General features: G+C 36.8%; 3 protein-coding genes and 1 long non-coding RNA gene across 7 annotated transcripts in view; 2 read left to right on the top strand and 2 right to left on the bottom strand.

Annotated features, from left to right (window-relative positions):
• Window positions 1-27: 27 nt before the first annotated feature.
• foxr1 (forkhead box R1) lies at window positions 28-6,064 on the top strand. 2 transcript variants are annotated; one of them, XM_082169087.1, is made up of 6 exons: window positions 28-701; window positions 787-906; window positions 1,342-1,580; window positions 1,664-1,932; window positions 5,542-5,774; window positions 5,845-6,064. In XM_082169087.1, the coding sequence occupies exons 1-6, from the start codon at window positions 581-583 to the stop codon at window positions 5,871-5,873; spliced, it is 1,011 nt and encodes a 336-aa protein (XP_082025213.1). In that variant the 5' UTR covers window positions 28-580; the 3' UTR covers window positions 5,874-6,064. The 2 variants fall into 2 exon arrangements, with proteins under 2 accessions (XP_082025213.1, XP_082025212.1); XM_082169086.1 differs by having other exon boundaries at window positions 5,542-6,064.
• Window positions 3,365-5,489, bottom strand: LOC309498378. The gene is made up of 2 exons (XR_014205931.1): window positions 3,818-5,489; window positions 3,365-3,603 (listed from the first exon to the last, which is right to left on the bottom strand). It is a non-coding gene; the product is annotated as an uncharacterized lncRNA (long non-coding RNA).
• Window positions 6,065-8,972: 2,908 nt separating the features above from the next.
• Window positions 8,973-15,433, top strand: cenatac (centrosomal AT-AC splicing factor). 2 transcript variants are annotated; one of them, XM_082170105.1, is made up of 11 exons: window positions 8,973-9,161; window positions 10,272-10,435; window positions 10,512-10,610; window positions 10,743-10,809; window positions 10,896-10,958; window positions 11,174-11,235; window positions 12,783-12,897; window positions 12,991-13,021; window positions 13,738-13,821; window positions 14,887-15,019; window positions 15,098-15,433. In XM_082170105.1, exons 1-11 carry the CDS (start codon window positions 9,045-9,047, stop codon window positions 15,201-15,203), a joined length of 1,041 nt encoding a protein of 346 aa, XP_082026231.1. In that variant the 5' UTR covers window positions 8,973-9,044; the 3' UTR covers window positions 15,204-15,433. The 2 variants fall into 2 exon arrangements, with proteins under 2 accessions (XP_082026231.1, XP_082026230.1); XM_082170104.1 differs by having other exon boundaries at window positions 12,780-12,897.
• The window catches only part of arhgef12b (Rho guanine nucleotide exchange factor (GEF) 12b), a 75,381-nt gene continuing 73,881 nt past the window's right edge, over window positions 15,395-16,894 (bottom strand). For both annotated transcript variants that reach the window (XM_082170080.1, XM_082170081.1), the window contains one exon: window positions 15,395-16,893. In XM_082170080.1, the coding sequence (XP_082026206.1) occupies window positions 16,883-16,893 (11 nt within the window). In that variant the 3' untranslated portion in view covers window positions 15,395-16,882. The remainder of the gene's footprint in view (window position 16,894) is intronic.

Here is a 16,894-nt window from a genome sequence, read left to right as displayed (position 1 = left end):
GGAGGGGGGGGGGGGGGCTGGGCTTCTCAAGAGAGGTGTATTTTTCAGAAATATTAGGTTAGCACGTTGCCACGTTTTATAGGCATGTTTCTAGTTTTATATAGGCCTAGCTCATTTATCACTTATGTTGTGGAATATTTTTTATAGGCTACTTTTTATTTTAGATAGGCCTATAGTATTTCAAATAATGGCATTCCACTCAAACCAGTGTCAATAAATTCAGCGGGGCATGTTGTCACAAAACGTGAACATGTGTTAAACTGTATGAACTGTAGGTAATCTCTTCCTGGTCAACAAACCCAGTGCGGAAATGTTTAACACCGTTTTTGTAGTCAAAATGTATGCGAAGACGAAGTGACTAAGTGATTTTAGAAAAACAATTGGCCCCATGTGATCAATGAAAACTTGTTGAACACTCTTGATTCCTAATAGGCTGCTTAATGATTTCCACCTGTTATAATGAACGATATCGCCACAGTTGAAGTCTAATTGATACAACGACACATTTATTTGAATAAAAAAAAAGATACTGGGCTTTATTTACACACGTTTTGCTGGCTGTTCTAAAATAATCGACAAAATGTATTTACAGCTTCAATCCAAAAGCAGAATTCTCGACCTTCATTTAACCAGCGGCTTACATGACTGGGACATGAACGAAGAAATAAAGTTAACGACGACGACTGATCAGTTTTACCACGGTAATATCATTTCAGTTAGTAATTCACTCGAGTCTGCGAAACAGGGCCGTTTGTTGAGTATCACTGAAGTGTCGTGGTTTGGCAGATGACAAGCGGACTGACCAGTATCTGGCGCAGTGGCACTACGCCAGAATCTCCAGAAGATCATTACCAGTAACACCAGTAGCAGCTCACATGAGTTTCCAGCTCCCGCTCAGCGCCAGAGGTGTGTGTTCATCCGTCACATCACAATAGTAATCTCCTATGAGAGGTTTTTCACAGAGGTCTATTCCATATATTTATTTAAAATGCTATTTCAAGTTTATATATTTATTTAAAATGCTATTTCAAGTTTATTAAATGTCATTTCAAGTTTATTTTTATAATATTTCATTTCATTTTTTTTTCATTTCAAGTAATTATTTATTTCATATTTATTTTAAGTTTATGTATTTATTTAAAATGTCATTTCAAGTTTATTTTATTACATTTATTTTCATGTTTATTTTTCTAATATTGAATTTATCCAAATAGTATCTGGAAATTATCCTTCTTGCTTTGAAAGTTGGTCTATTGCCATATATATATATAATTTTTTCTTTTTTTTTTCTTAAATTCTTGTCACTGTCCCTTCAAACATAATTGTTTCCGTCTTTTAAAGAGCCCGAAATACAACCTAATCTGTGGTTGATGGTGAATCCCAGTTTAGCCTGCCCCATAAAATACCCTAGTAATTGCCCAAAAGTCCCAAAAGCCCCAACACCCCCAAAACTAACAGTGCTGTCAACGACACCAAGAACCACCACACCTCAGGAGAAAAGTGTGCGCCGAGTGATCCTGCCTGATGAGACCTGCCTGAATGAGTCAATACACGACACCTCCCTCTCCAGCGAGTATCAGGTATGAGTAAAACAGCATTACATGCTTTGTTTGCTACGTTAATATAGTATCATGCAAACCTGACCGTTTCCACCTTGTCCCAGTTGACCGATGAAGATGACGCTTCCTCTGTAGACGTGCCTGTTTGTCGTAAGGTGAAGGGTGCTCGGAAGGGGAGGACTCCTAAAGCGTCCCCTCGCAAACTGGGTCTGACTCAGAACAGAAGGCTTCAGAGAGCACTGCAGGACAGCCTGAACCTGAAGAGTGGCGGATGGCCTCGGCCTCCTGTGAACTACTGCATCCTCATCGCCATGGCTCTCAGCAGCAGCCGACACGGCAGTCTCAACGTACAGCAGATCTATAACTTCACCAGGTCCCAATGCTCTTTTATACAAGGATAGGGTTAAGGATTTGAACCAACTCCAAAAAGTATATAGATGATACATAACATCTATATCGGGGGTTGGTTATATCGGCCACCAAATTAGTATCAGCCGATATTTTTTTTCATTTTTAATATTATCTTTATCGGCCCGATAGGAAAATTAGGCTGATATCTTAAAGTCGATAGGTAATGGATTATTTCCTTCAGCCGAGACGCGCAGTTCGCCATGATGATGGTTTTGATGCGCTTGGAAAAATTATTGTGCAGTGCAAGTCTGTCTACAAAAAAAAAATGTAATGAGAATATTGTCATTGTGTGCTTGGGTCATGGCTTTTAATGGTGTGACTTTTGTTTTTGTAAGCAGGCTCTCAAAATTTTTTTATAAAAGCTTTAATAGATTTAATAAAAGCTGTTCATTGAATTTTCTATTCGTCAAAGTATCACCATCTCCACAAAAAAAAAATTGTCGACGTAATAAGAAATGTTTCTTAAGCAGCAAATCAGCATATGATTTCCGAAGGATCACATGACAAAGTAAATTACATTTTAAAATGTATTCAAATAGAAAAGTTGTTCTAATATATAATATTTCAAGAATTCTTTCAAAAACATGTTTCCAAACTTTTGACAGATGTGGTTTGTGTATATGTATATATATATATATATATATATATAATATTGTGTGTATGTATGTCATTTGTTCACCCCTTCATTTGTTTTATTTACTTTTTCCAGTTATTCCAGTTATCCACACAAATCAGTGTTTAACGTTACTAACCCGCTGACTCCGACCGCGTCTACTCCATGCGTTCCTCAGCATCGGTCGCGATCAACCATGGTCTCGTTCACTCCGGCTCCAACACGCCACCACGAAGCCTGGGTGGTTCCGCAGCGGAAGACGCGAGTCAGGTTTAGACCAAGACTTTCTCCGACCCTCCCGGTTTTCGAGTTATCCACACAAAACCGCTTCTCCCCTCTACGCGAAACAGAACGCGATGCTGTGATCATCGGCGATTCCATCGTTTCCATCGTTCGGCACGTACACGCTACGTTTGGTAAAAGTAAGGTGCAAAGTCACTGCTTTCCTGGTGCTCGTGTTTCTGATATCGCTGCTCGCGTTCCCGAGATCCTGAACGGTGACGAGCGCGTCGGAACTGTGGTCCTGCACGCGGGAGTGAACGACATCAGGCTGCGCCAGATGGAGATTCTGAAGATACGGGTCAGAGAGAAAAATAAAGCACCATGGTATAACAATACTACGCATGTTTTAAAGAGAGAAACCCGTATTTTAGAGCGTAAATGGAAACAAACTAATTTAGAGGTCTTTAGAATCGCGTGGAAAGACAGTATGTCACGTTATAAAAAGGCCCTAAAAGCGGCCAGGGCTGAGCACCTCCGCAAACTAATAGAAAACAACCAAAACAATACAAGGTTTTTATTTAACACCGTGGCTAGACTAACAAATAAACAGACGTCACCCGGACAAAATATCCCGTTACAGTTCAGTAGTAATGATTTCATGAACTTCTTCACTGAGAAAATAGAACCACAATTGTAAACGTTCAATCTTCAATCGTGCCTTATAATTCAGCTTCAATTATCACCCCGCAAGAACAATTACAGTGCTTTACAACTATAGAACAAAAAGAGTTAAATAAACTTATCACTTCATCTAAAACAACAACATGTTTATTAGATCCTATACCAACTAAACTACTGAAAGAAGTGTTACCTGTAGTGGAAGAGCCTCTCCTCAATATTATTAACTCGTCTTTATCTTTAGGTCATGTTCCAAGAACATTTAAACTGGCAGTTATAAAACCTCTCATTAAGAAACCACAATTAGATCATAATAATCTAGCAAACTATAGACCCATTTCAAATCTTCCCATTAATGTCTAAACTATTAGAAAAAGTGGTGTCCGCTCAACTGGGCTCTTTCTTGCAACAAAATGATATCTATGAAAAGTTTCAGTCTGGATTCAGACCGCATCATAGCACTGAAACTGCGCTCGTTAAAATCACAAATGATTTACTTTTAGCTTCTGACCAAGGCTGTATCTCAATACTAGTTTTACTTGATCTTAGTGCTGCGTTCGATACTATAGATCATACATTACTCTTAGATCGACTACAAAATTATACTGGTGTTCAAGGACAAGCACTAAGCTGGTTCAAATCATACCTATCTGACCGCTACCATTTTGTCTATTTAAATGGAGAAAAATCGATCATAACTCCAGTAAACTATGGAGTGCCGCAGGGATCTGTGTTGGGATCTGTGTTAGGCCCTCTGTTATTTTCAATATATATGATGCCACTTGGAAATATTATGAGGAAACATGGAATTAGTTTCCATTGTTATGCTGATGACACTCAAATATATATTTCATCACGGCCGGATGAAAACGCTAAATTTTCCAAATTGACAGAGTGTGTTAAAGATATAAAAGATTGGATGACGCGTAATTTTCTTTTATTAAATCCAGACAAGACAGAGGTAATACTTATCGGTTCAAAAAACCGCCCACAAAACCTCGCACAATACAACTTTAACATCATAGGATGTCCTGTTACTTTATCCTCTACAGTAAAAGACCTGGGTGTTATACTCGATTGCAACCTGTCTTTTGAAAATCATATTTCATATGTTACAAAAACAGCCTTTTTCCACCTTAGAAACATTGCTAAACTACGTAATATGCTATCAGTTTCTGATGCAGAAAAGTTAGTTCATGCATTCATGACCTCGAGACTGGATTACTGTAATGCCTTATTAGCTGGTTGTCCTGCATCCTCAATAAACAAGCTACAGTTAGTCCAAAATGCCGCCGCTAGAGTTCTTACGAGATCAAGAAAATATGATCATATAACACCGATTTTATCATCACTGCATTGGTTACCTATAAAGCTCCGTATTAATTATAAGATATTGCTACTGACTTATAAAGCCCTAAACGGCTTAGCTCCAGTCTATTTAACGGATCTTCTATCACCCTATAATCCATCGCGCTCTTTAAGATCACTAAATTCAAGGCTTTTGGTCATACCTAGGATATCCAGAACCACCAAAGGAGGGAGAGCATTTTCACATTTGGCTCCAAAACTCTGGAATAGTCTTCCTGATACTGTTCGTTGCTCAGACTCGCTCTCCCAGTTTAAAACTAGATTAAAGTCGCATCTCTTCAGCCAGGCATTCATATAATCCTACAGTTCAAACTACAATCCGGCCTCTAGCTCATAAATGCCAGAGGAGAACTGGCCCCCGACTGAGCCTGGGTTCTCCCAAGGTTTTTTCTCTCCATTAGGTCACCTGATGGAGTTTTAGGACACCATTAGGTCACTTGATGGAGTTTTTCGGTTCCTTGCCACTGTTGCCTTTGGCTTGCTCAGTTGGGGATATTTTGGGGATATTTAATTAAATTTTATCAATCAATAAAATTCCTCTTGAAAAAAAAAAACTTTGTTGTATTATTTTAATTTAATACTGTGAAGCTGCTTTGATACAATCTGTATTGTGAAAAGCGCTATACAAATAAACTTGACTTGACTTGACTTGACTTATTCTCATCCCGTTTTCTTTTACTGTCTTTCTAGAGAGCACTTCCCCTTTTTCATCACGGCTCCGGACGGGTGGAAAAACACAATCCGACACAATCTGTGTTTCAGCAACAGTTTTAAAAAGACCCCGCAGCAGGTGTCTGGAGATGGCAAGAGGAAGTCGTGTCTGTGGCATCTCACTCTGGACGGCCGGCAGAGACTGAGAGATGAGATCCACACACTCACAGGAGATTCCTTCAGGATGCTGAAGAGGAGCATGAACTATCCAGGTGAGGGTCGAGTGCTGAAACAAGCAGCTTTCTGTTGATCTGATCTCACTCTTAATGTTGTCTATCACAGATATGATTCAAGCGTTGTTAGAGCTGTAATTCTACTTTGACTCCTGAAAAATGAGATCATCAGGGTGGACAGCAAGACCTGCTATGATTTATTCTTCTTTATGAACTTGTGATGTCATCAGCTTTTCTTTCATTTTGTTATTTATGTAATTGTTTTCTTTTTGTGTGCCTTTTTCCTCAAATTACTCATTGTGCCTTATTAAATAAACAAATGCATGTTATGTTTCTTTATTTCCTTAAAGCAGCTGAAAAAAGGAATACTTAACACGAAAAGAACTACTAATAGTAGTTTAAAAGAACAGTTCTTTCTCAAACTGTTTAAACATTGATAAGAAATGTTTCTTGAGCACAAAATCAGCATATTGTGATTTCTGAAGGATCATGTGCCACTTTACAATCACAGTAATGACAAGTTAACCTTTTCAAAAAGAAATGTTTGTTGTTAATTCTAGTAGTATTTCAGAATACTATTATATATTTCTGATCAGAATGCAGCATTGAGCATATCTATTTCTATGTTTGCTGCTTGGATTTATTATGTTTATCAGTGATTTATGTCTGTTTGTTTGTTTCAAGAGAAGATATTTTGAAGACTGTCGGTAACCAAACAGTTGATGGACCCCATTGACTTCCATAGTGGGAAAAAAAAATACTATGGAAGTCAATGGGGTCCATCAACTGTTTGGTTACCGACATTCTTCAAAATATCTTATTTTGTGTTCAACAGAACAAAGAAAGCCATACAGGTTTAGAACAACACGAGGTTGAGTAAGTGATGACACAATTTTCATTTTTGAGTGAACTATCGCTTTAATAAGGGTTAAAAAAAAGTTTATTTATACACCCCAACCACAAGAGGGCGATGCTGCATAGTTGACAACACAAAACTCCCTACTTCTTGGAAACATGGTGTGATTATTCCATTTGCAAAGCCTGGAAAGGACCACTCAATAGCATCAAATTATAGACCAATAGCTTTAATTTATGGAAAGTGACTGAAAGAATGATAATAACCAGATAATGTAATAGAAAGGAAAAAGCTATTATGCTCATATTAGAGTGGCTTTAGAAAAGGCCGTAATATAATGGATAATATGTTTAGAATCTGAAATTAGAAAGGCAATAGTGAATAAAGAGGTGTTAGTAGGGGTTTTCTTTGATGTGGAAAAGGTCTGTGATATGCTTTGGAAAGGGGGACTTTTAATAAAATTAGATAAGATGGGAATTAAAGGCATGGACTTTTTTTATTAATAGAACTATACAAGCAAGGGTTGGAACAAGTTACTCTGGACTTATTCAATAGATAACGGGACCCCACAAGGAAATGTGTGTAGCCCAGTATTATGATAAATTACATAATCAATGATTGGACAAGGAATAGGTAAATCTTTATATGCGGATAATGGTGCCTTATGGAAAAGGGGGAGAAATGTAGCGTATGTGGAAAGTAGTATGGAGAAAGCAGTTAATGAAGTGGAAAAATGGGTAAATAAGTGGAGTGTTAGACTGTGAGTAGAAAAAGCTAAAGTGACATGCTTCTCAAAAAAAATCTCCAAATATCAAAATAGGCCTACAGCTTTATGGTCAAATGTTAGAACAGGTTTCAGAAATTAGGTTCCTTGGAGTATGGATGGATTCAAAACTAACTTTTGCATCACATATAAAGAAAGCCACAGATAGATTTAAAAAGGGAATCAATATTTTAAGATGTTTGGCGGGTGGATTGGGGTGCAAACAGACAGGCATTGAAAAGAGTATACTGTGCAATGATAAAACCAATGATAGATTACGGCAACACAGTATATAGTTCGGCATATCTCTGTTAAAGAAAATGAGTGGTATTCAGTCTTAAGCACTAAGAATAGGAAGTGCTGCTTTTAGAACATCACCAGTCTCAGCGATGCAGGTGGAAATGGTGGAGTGGCCTTTAGACCTTCAGAGACTTAAGTTAAAGATGGCATACTGGTGTTCTATAAGGGGGCATGTTGAAACCCATCCAGTCAAAGAAGTATAAAAAAAATTTTGGGAACATGAATATGTAAATTAAAGTAGTTTTGGATGGAATGCTGAGACAGATTCCAAGAAGTTAGGAATTGATGACATAAAGATAAGCTCAACAGTAGTAATACTTGGCTGTTCCAAATGACAATATAAGCACGTTAAAATAAATGAAAAGGAAAGATGTATGCCAAAAGAAAATAATAGTGGATAAATATTTGAAACAAAATTATTTTAATAGCATTCAAATCTATACTGATGCGTCAAAAAATCCAGATTCTGGTTTTACAGCAGCAGCTATATTTATTATTATTTTTTAAATAGCATTGTTAAGAGATTATCAATTCACATATCTGTATTCACAACAGAAATTATGGCAGTTCTGTTGGCTATGCAGTGGGTGGAAGAAATCCATCCATGAAATGTAGAAGTATATTCAGACTCATATTCAGCATTACACAGTTTAAATAGTGGGAAATCAGATTCAAGACTGGATATTTATGTGAAATGTTACAGAATTTATATAGAATTAATCAAACCGGAGTAATAGTAGAATTTTTGGTCAAGTCAGCATTGGGAAGAGAGGAGGTTGATATAGAAATTCCATTAAGTAAAACAGAAGTAAAATGTATTATTAAAACAGTAGTTGGAAATATGTAGCAAGAAGAATGGAATAAAGAGTCAAAAGGGAGACACATATTCAGCATTCAACCTAAAGTAGATTGATAGAAGGGTATATGGAAACAGAAGAGAAGATAGGCCTACTATTAGGACCAGGCTCCATATAGGACACACTAACCTTCATTATTCACTGCATATTATAGGAACGTGAGAGACAGACTGCTGCATTTATTGTGGAAAATCAGAAACAGTTGAACATGTTATTTTACACTGTGAAGCATATAAAAGAGAAAGAAATCAGCATGTTGAAAAATTAAGAGATTTGGAAATCAATGTCATTACAGTTCAGAATATATTTCAGAATGCACAGAAACAGTAAAGGGTGTACGATATTCATCTAAAATATTTAAGAGATTTGATTAGAAAGATATACGAGGCTTCACTCTCCATCCCAGTAGGTGGCGGAAACGCACCTCAAGCTGGTTTGCCAACCGTCAAAACACAAAAGAAGAAGAAGAAAGAAGAAACCATCATGCTAGCGCTTGCTTGCAGTGGCTAAAGAAACAAACCCAAAACTGTCAAATGGGTGCATTTTATTGCTCGATCTGCGGAAAAACAGATTTTTCTGGAAAAGGACACATTCATGGGAAAAGCCACCAGAGTAAACTTAAAGTGATTCTTGTCAAATTCATGGATAAGGTAAGTGTGCTAACTAAACAACTAGCTGACGATACTGCTACAGTGGCTCCAAATACGATTTAGGCACTTAAGTCACAGTCAGATAATGTTTGAATTTGATTGTATTAAATAACAACACATCCAAAAAGAGTGAGCCATTTTTGAATTTCATTTTAATCAAGCCATAGCGATTTTAGTGGCTGTATGAATGAAGTCAGTTCAGTTCATAGTTAACGTCAATATGATCTATGAATGGGTCTGCTGATTGCAGACAACCACAAAATGTCTTCTTAAAAATAATATATATAACGTTACTACTTTTTCCTTTTGCAATGTATGGTAGCTTGTTTCCGCCAAGGAATAATAATAATAAAAAAAAAGGTAATTGCGAATTTTTAATATCACAATTCTGAGAAAGTCATGTATAAACTCGATAATGCGTGAAAAAGTCATAATTAGTCAAAACTCGTAGTTAATTGCAAAAACTAAAGTAAGCTATTCTGACTTTATTTCTCACGATTCCAGTCGCAGTTTTAAAAAAAATTCGTAGAATTGTGAGATACAAATTCGGAATTACGAATAATAATAAAAAAAATATATTGTTCATTAATATCTCACAGTTCTCTGTTTTTGAGAAAAAAAATCATAATTGTGAGATAAAAAGTGACAATTACCTTTAAGTTTTAATTCCGCGGAGGAAACACGTTTCCATAGACCTTATTCAGAGCAGCGCCATGACAGCGAGGCTGTGAGAGATAGACACACCGTGTTTTCAATGGCATCTAGGAGTGTAAAGGTCCTAGATCAGTTTTAACTTTTCACAGCTCATGTTTGAAGTTTTTTTGTCTACTGAAATTTCTCGAAAATATAGTTTTACAGTGAATCATAAGCATAACAATCCAAAAACACATAAACTAACAGTACAACCCACTGATGAGATACTGTACGTCTATCCCTCACAGCCTCGCTTTCATTCCCTTTGAAAATCAAAGATGGCGCTTCTGTGAATAATGTCTATACAGCAATGACAAAAAGTGTCGAGTGTCGAAGTACTATTTGGAGTCACTACCTGAAATAAACGAGCTCATCTCTGCGTCTGCACATATATAACACTCCCATATGTTATTACAGGTCAAAGAAGCACGGAGGACCATCAAAAATCCTCAGGTGGAGAAATACAGTCCCCATCATGACGTTAAGTTCTGGTGTTACTGCTGCGCGCTGGAGGTGCCGAAACACGTGACTGACAGTAACATCACTGTGCTGTATGGAGGACTGCTGGAGCACATGAGCACGTAAGATCACACACGAGAACATTTGAGATGCGCATGGAGAGCTTGCAGTGAATTCACAGAGCGCTTTTCATTTCAGCCCAGAGCACAGGAAAAACACACACAAGTTCTGGTGGGACAATAAAGCAGATCTCAAGCTACGAGACAAGTTTATCATACCAGAAGAGGAAACTGAGAGGTAGCTTTCTTGCTTATTTGTGTTTTGGAAATGGCTGTGATCATGATAGCATTTAGAATATAAGTATACTGATACTGTTAAAGTTTTTCAGATGTTCTACAGAGAAATAAACGAAGAATGCCTTTATTGTAGATTCAAGTCTGAGGTTTCCAAGGCTCTTGAACAGTTTGAGGAAAAAGAGGATGTGTTTATTAAACAGGTAAAGACATTTTATACAGGTTATTTGTGTTGTTAATGGTTAGTTGAACCACATCTAAGTTTTTTCTTCTCTTCTTTCGTCCTCAGCAAGCTGCAGTGATCCGATCTCAGGAGCAGCAGAGACTGGAGGTCCTTCGGTCATTATCAGAGGTTTGTTTTCCTGGGATGCTCCAAGCGTATCCATATCTCAGTACTCGTCTGTTCTGTTTGTGTAATGAAAATATTAACTTTGACTTTTTCAAACCCCAGTGTTAATAATCATTTTTAAAAACAGCATGCATTTGTCAAAGTAATTCCTTTGTTGGGAAGATGATGCTAAAGAGACAATGGACCATTACTATTGACTTTTCCTGAATCAAACTTAGCCGGATCCAGAACTGCTACAACGTGCTGAACTGGACCATTACAGCAATAAACCAACAGCCAGGTAAAATATTATGACCAGTGTTATTCTGAAACGTGAGGGATGCACCAATACTCATTTACCAAAATGCTCCAATACCTCCAATGTCCATTCCAATACACTTGAGTTCAAAAGTTTAAGGTCTTAAAAAAAAAAAAAAGAATACTTTTATCCAGCATGGATGCATTAAATAGTAATTTATAATGTTACAAAAGATGTCTGTTGCGAATAAATACTTTCTATTAATCAAATGTTGGAAAAGTTTCTAACATATTAATAAAATCTAAACAATTTTACTGCTTAATATTTTTATAATTAATAAGAAATGTTTCTTGAGCAGCATATTAGAATGATTTCTGAAGGATCATGTGACACTGAAGACTGTATCGATGAGTAATAATGCGGAAAATTCAGATTCGCCATCACAGGATTAAATTACATTTTAAAATATATTTTAATACAACAGTTATTTTAAATTGTAATAATACTTCATGATATTAATGATTTTACTGTATTTTCGATAGAAAAAAGCAGTCTTGGTCTAATGAAGCTTGTTTCCGCCACTAAAAAATAAAAAAGGTATTTGTGATTATTATTTTTATTTTTTCTCTCAGAATTGCATGATATAAACTTGCAATTGCGTGTTATAAAATCAGAATTGTGAGATAGAAACTCTCAATTGTAAGAAAATGTCAGAATTATAATTCTCTCAGAATTGGACTTATAACTTGCAATTGCGAGTTTATATCTCACAATTCTGAGAAAGGAAATCTTTTATTTTATTTTTTTATTCTGTTGTGGAAACAAGCTTCAATATTGGTGAGCATAAGAGACTTTCAAAAACATAAAAAAAAATCATATGACCCCAAACTCTTGATAGGTATTGTATATGTTAGGTGTGATTTATATATATCCAATACCATGCAGTTTATGCAGAGATTGTGAAACAGGAATTGTGAAACGGATGAATGGATAACTCAAGAGAAGGGGAGTATAACGGATTACATTTGTTGTACGTAAGATTATATTCAACTTTATTGTCAGTGTACGGAGTAGAGGACAAAGCAAATGGTTTAAAATGTACTTATGATGCTTCTGTCTTATAGGGGGTAGTTTTCTGTATTTGTGTTACTAGATTTAGCGTTACTAGAAATACTGCTGCAGATTGATTGGTGCATCCATAATCTTTATACATTATATACAATAGTAGTCAAAAGTTTGGACGTGTAAAATTGGTTTTGTAGACAAAATATACATTAACTTATTTGAATTTAGTTTTTCTTTTCTTTTTTATGGATTTAATTTTCTTTAACATTTTTCAACACTACATAATTCCCATATTTAAATGTATTTAATAGTTTTGATGATTGTACTATCATAATAAAATGTGGAAAATGTTGATGATGATAATAATAAATAAGTGTCCAAACTTTTGACTAACACCAGTTAAAAGTTTGTGTAATATGCATTTTTCAGCATTGACAAATAGAAATTGCTGGTTTAGTGTCATTTGATGATCAGAATGGGAGTTTGTAATGCCTAAAGCATGAGTTTTGATGTTTGATAAGAAGTTCCCACAGTCGATCTTATGAAATGGAGGCACAGCCCGGGCCGAGCCACGAGGATCTCGCCTCACGCTCTCATCGGAGTGAGCCAGGATTTGGCTTAACTTTCATTGGTTACCAGGTATTTTGTCTTATACTATATACATGCAACAATTATTGATTAATTAATAAACGAGGTCAGACATCACCTTTGGTTTGCTGTCTGTATTTGCAGAACTCGTCCAGCAGTGGAAATGTTCATACTGGTGAGTAAAGCGGCAACCTGTCACTCACATGACATCACAGCAGTAGCAAACACGACCATCCAATCAATTCTCCCTATGGACAAAATCAAGTCCCGTCCTAAATTTTTTCTAGTTTGAGAAGCTGTTTCACTCTGTCAAGTCACATTTATTTATATAGCGCGTTTTACAGATTGTTTCAAAGCAGCTTTACAGAGATAACTAGCCTTGAAATTCAGACCTAAATCTAAAAGATTAACTCGCTGAGCAAATTCAACTTGTGCTCTCGCGAGAACTCTGGTTTACCAGGGTAAGAGATAACAGGAAACCAATGCAAAAAAGTTTGTTTCCAGAAGAAAGGGCAGTTCTCCTCTGGCCAATGAACGAACAGTGTATGATTATGATTCAAGCAGCATGATAGAGGTCAGAAGTCAGATTGGTTTGGAACAATCACAATTGGGAAGAAAAGACTATTTCAGAAAAGACTGTTTCATGCCGACTTTAAATGATTGGATACAAATCAATCATTTTAACCTTTATTATAGTAATGTACCAACCGACAGGGTTCCCTGTATTGTTTGCAGAATTAGTTCAGAATAATTTGAGAAAAATGTACGTACTGTACCTGATATACATATCCAAATGAATCAATATCAAAGCCAATCAAGATCAGAATTGAATCGAATCACAATTGTGTCAATACCCAGGTGTAATGCTGACCATGCTGTGTTGACTTATAGGCGCTGTTCCGCCGTGGCTATTGGAGGAGCCAGATGAAGGGCCGCAGGAAATGGGCCCCTCAATTCAGGGGTTTCTCAAACACAGTATGTACTTCACTTTCATGGTGATGCTTGTTGTTTTTGGCTGGGTTTATATTGAAGAGAAGATCTCTGTGCAAAACACTTCTTTCTTTCACCAATGTACTACTTAAAGGGATAGTTTACCCAAAAATGAAAATTAGCCCATGATTTACTCACCCTTAAGTCATCCTAGGTGTATATGACATTCTTCTTTCAGACGAATACAATCGGGAGTTATTAAAAAATGTCCTGGCTCTTCCAAGCTTTATAATGGCTTATATAACTGCTTTTATAATTTTTCTTACACAAATGCATCGGTTCGCTTCAGAAGGTTTTTATTAACCCCCCGGTGATGTGTGCTTTTCTTTGAAGGTTTTTTTTTTACAAAAGTGCTATTAACCTATATTATGATTAAAACTAGGGCTGTCAAGCGATTCTTTAAAAAAAAAAATCCAAGTACATGAATCTAATTAATTGAATCAAATTTGGCTGAGAAATTACCACCAAAAGATAGTCATTGTTGTGTTAAATGAGAAAAGCATTACAAAAAGCAGCTTAAGAAAGAAATGTGTTATTTGATTCAACATAGAATACATAAACTTTTAGGCTACAAGGGCCATGATTATTTTCAGAAGCTGCATCTGAATTAGTATTTAGATATATTTACAGACCAAACCAGTTTGGTCTTATACAGGGGCATTTTTGCACCAATATCTTGCATTTTAGGGGCATTCTAAAAGTTATATCACAGTGAGTTATTGGCCTGCTTCATGTCCATCACCAATCAACTGTATGAAATGTAATTTTAATTGCGTCATTTTTCATAACTAATTAATGCGTTATATCGACAGCCCTATTAAAAAACTGAGAAAGAAAATATATATATATTATAACATTCTTCCAGAGTCATCGTCTTCCTTCTATGGTTATCCTTATTTATTGCACTTTTTTTTCATTGTTTATTTTACTCTTTATATATTTAGCACAGTCTAAGAAGTTAACCAGGTTTCTGTTCAAATGCAAGTTGTATTCTGTATATACTGTTACTGTGGATGTTATGAATAAGGAATATTAAATGTTGAATCACAGAGGAGCAAGAGAAGCTCAAGAAGCTTCCGCCCAACCGTGTGGGGGCAAACTTTGACCACAGCTCACACACTGACGCCAACTGGCTGCCATCTTTTGGACGCGTGTGGAACAGTGGCAGGCGCTGGCAGTCTAGGTGAGCGCTAACTTCAGCACAAATAACAGGCTCATTTCATTCTTCTCGTCGTTCTTACTGACACTTTCCCCCCCTCAGGAATCAGTTCAGGGAAGAAGAGGCAAACACTAGGGGGAAGAGGAAGTGGAGAGATGATGGGAAAGCAACAAAGAAGCAAAAAGGCCTCAGTAATGGAGAGTTATGAAATGGATACACCAATTACACTGGCTGCAGGAGGACAGTATGTGAAAAATGGCGTATATATTGCTTCTCTCATATTGAGAATAACTGCAAAGGCAGTAACATGCTTCAATTGGACACCGATTATGGTTTGTTTCAGCTTGTGAATGTGAAACAGTCGTTATGAAGAATTTGTACGAGAAATGAACAGCACCATTTGTGTTTCCAGTTTATTGAATATATTTCTGCTACAGATGTTGTGTAATTTCCTTTTTTGGTCATAAATCCAAAACAAAATATCCTTCCCACTCTCCTCAAAAGGTAAATGTGATAAAATGAAGACACAATGTGCAATATCTTCTTTCCATTTGGAACAATACATCAGTTCAGTCAAATTTAATAGAATCTCCTCTATTAGAGCTATTTCATGTTCTCAATGGAAAGCCAAGACCATATTAATGTTCAATAATATAATACCTCAAACGTCTAGACAGAATAATAAAAATACAGATTACATTAATATTAAAGGATACCTTGCAGTCTTTTATTTTTCTTCTTTTTTAGTAGTTTCTGTTAAAATAATACATGACTGAACGCTTTAGAATGCAAAAGAAGGAAAAAAAAACGAGTCTCTGTAAGAGATGCAGTGTTGGTCATAATTGTACAATACATTACATTTAAAATGGACCATTAAGGGTCTTCATCAAGTTCCTGCGTTGAAGCTTCTTTCTATTTAACTTCATTCTCAAAACCAAGAAAATCCGAAAGATGGGTCGGGCCAAGCTGCCGGAAATATGTCGCGTCAGCCCGACCCGACGACATTACGAAAGGTCCGGTTTTCCCATGGCCGCAAGCCAGAGAAAACGCTTTCAGTAGCTTCATTAAATAGCATGTGGTTTATTAAGAGAGGAGGAATGAGAGACACCACCACAATCGTCAGCCCATCCTCAGACTCATTTCCATACTAGTATCATTTGCCTTCATCGTCAGTCAGCAAACATTGCCCGTTCCCCTTTGAGACGTCTCATTTTAGGCTCACGTGACGGCTAATGTTACAGGACTTCAATCAGAAGTTTTCAACGCCACTCACTGCTGATGATTTCTACGTCACATACCACATGTCAGATTGAAACAGAAGTCATGCATTCGGTTTGTCAATATCTGTCTGAACTAATCACACTGTCATCGTTATTAAGCACATATGCTAGTGAGGTCAAAGACCTGAGGAGCTACCCAAGTAAAAGATCATGTGACCATTCAAGTTGTACTTTGATTGGATGAGTCAATATTAGCCAATGAAACTTCATGAAAAAAATTCATGCAACCTAGGGGCGTTTTGTAGTCTTGTGGTTTTCTTTTCCATCCAATGTTGTTCATCAGGACAGCATGGTTTTGACAATGATGGAGGGTTGCTAAAGGAGCGAATTGTCTTCTGTCCTCAAAGATGGTCGAGTGAGAGGTGATGAAACTTCCTTGCATGGCAATCGTTCTCAAAGTACCATGACGTGCGCTTGTCTCTGCCGGTGTGCAGCGATTTGGAGCGAGTGATTGGGGTCGTCCTGTTGCGTGAGTGTGAACAGAATCTCCAGATCTCCTGTTCATTCTGTCTCGTGCATGAGCATTGTTTCAAGAGGAGCAGGGCTGGAGCAGCCCAGTGTCTCTGTGTCTCCTCCTGTCTCAATAAACAGAAAGAGCTCCACTTCACTAACTTTTATC

This window comes from Leuciscus leuciscus (assembly GCF_965113295.1).
Source record: "Leuciscus leuciscus genome assembly, chromosome: 5".
Classification (NCBI taxonomy): Eukaryota; Metazoa; Chordata; class Actinopteri; order Cypriniformes; family Leuciscidae; genus Leuciscus; species Leuciscus leuciscus.
Note: the sequence above shows the minus strand (reverse complement) of the source record. Positions and strands in the feature narration are given on the sequence as shown.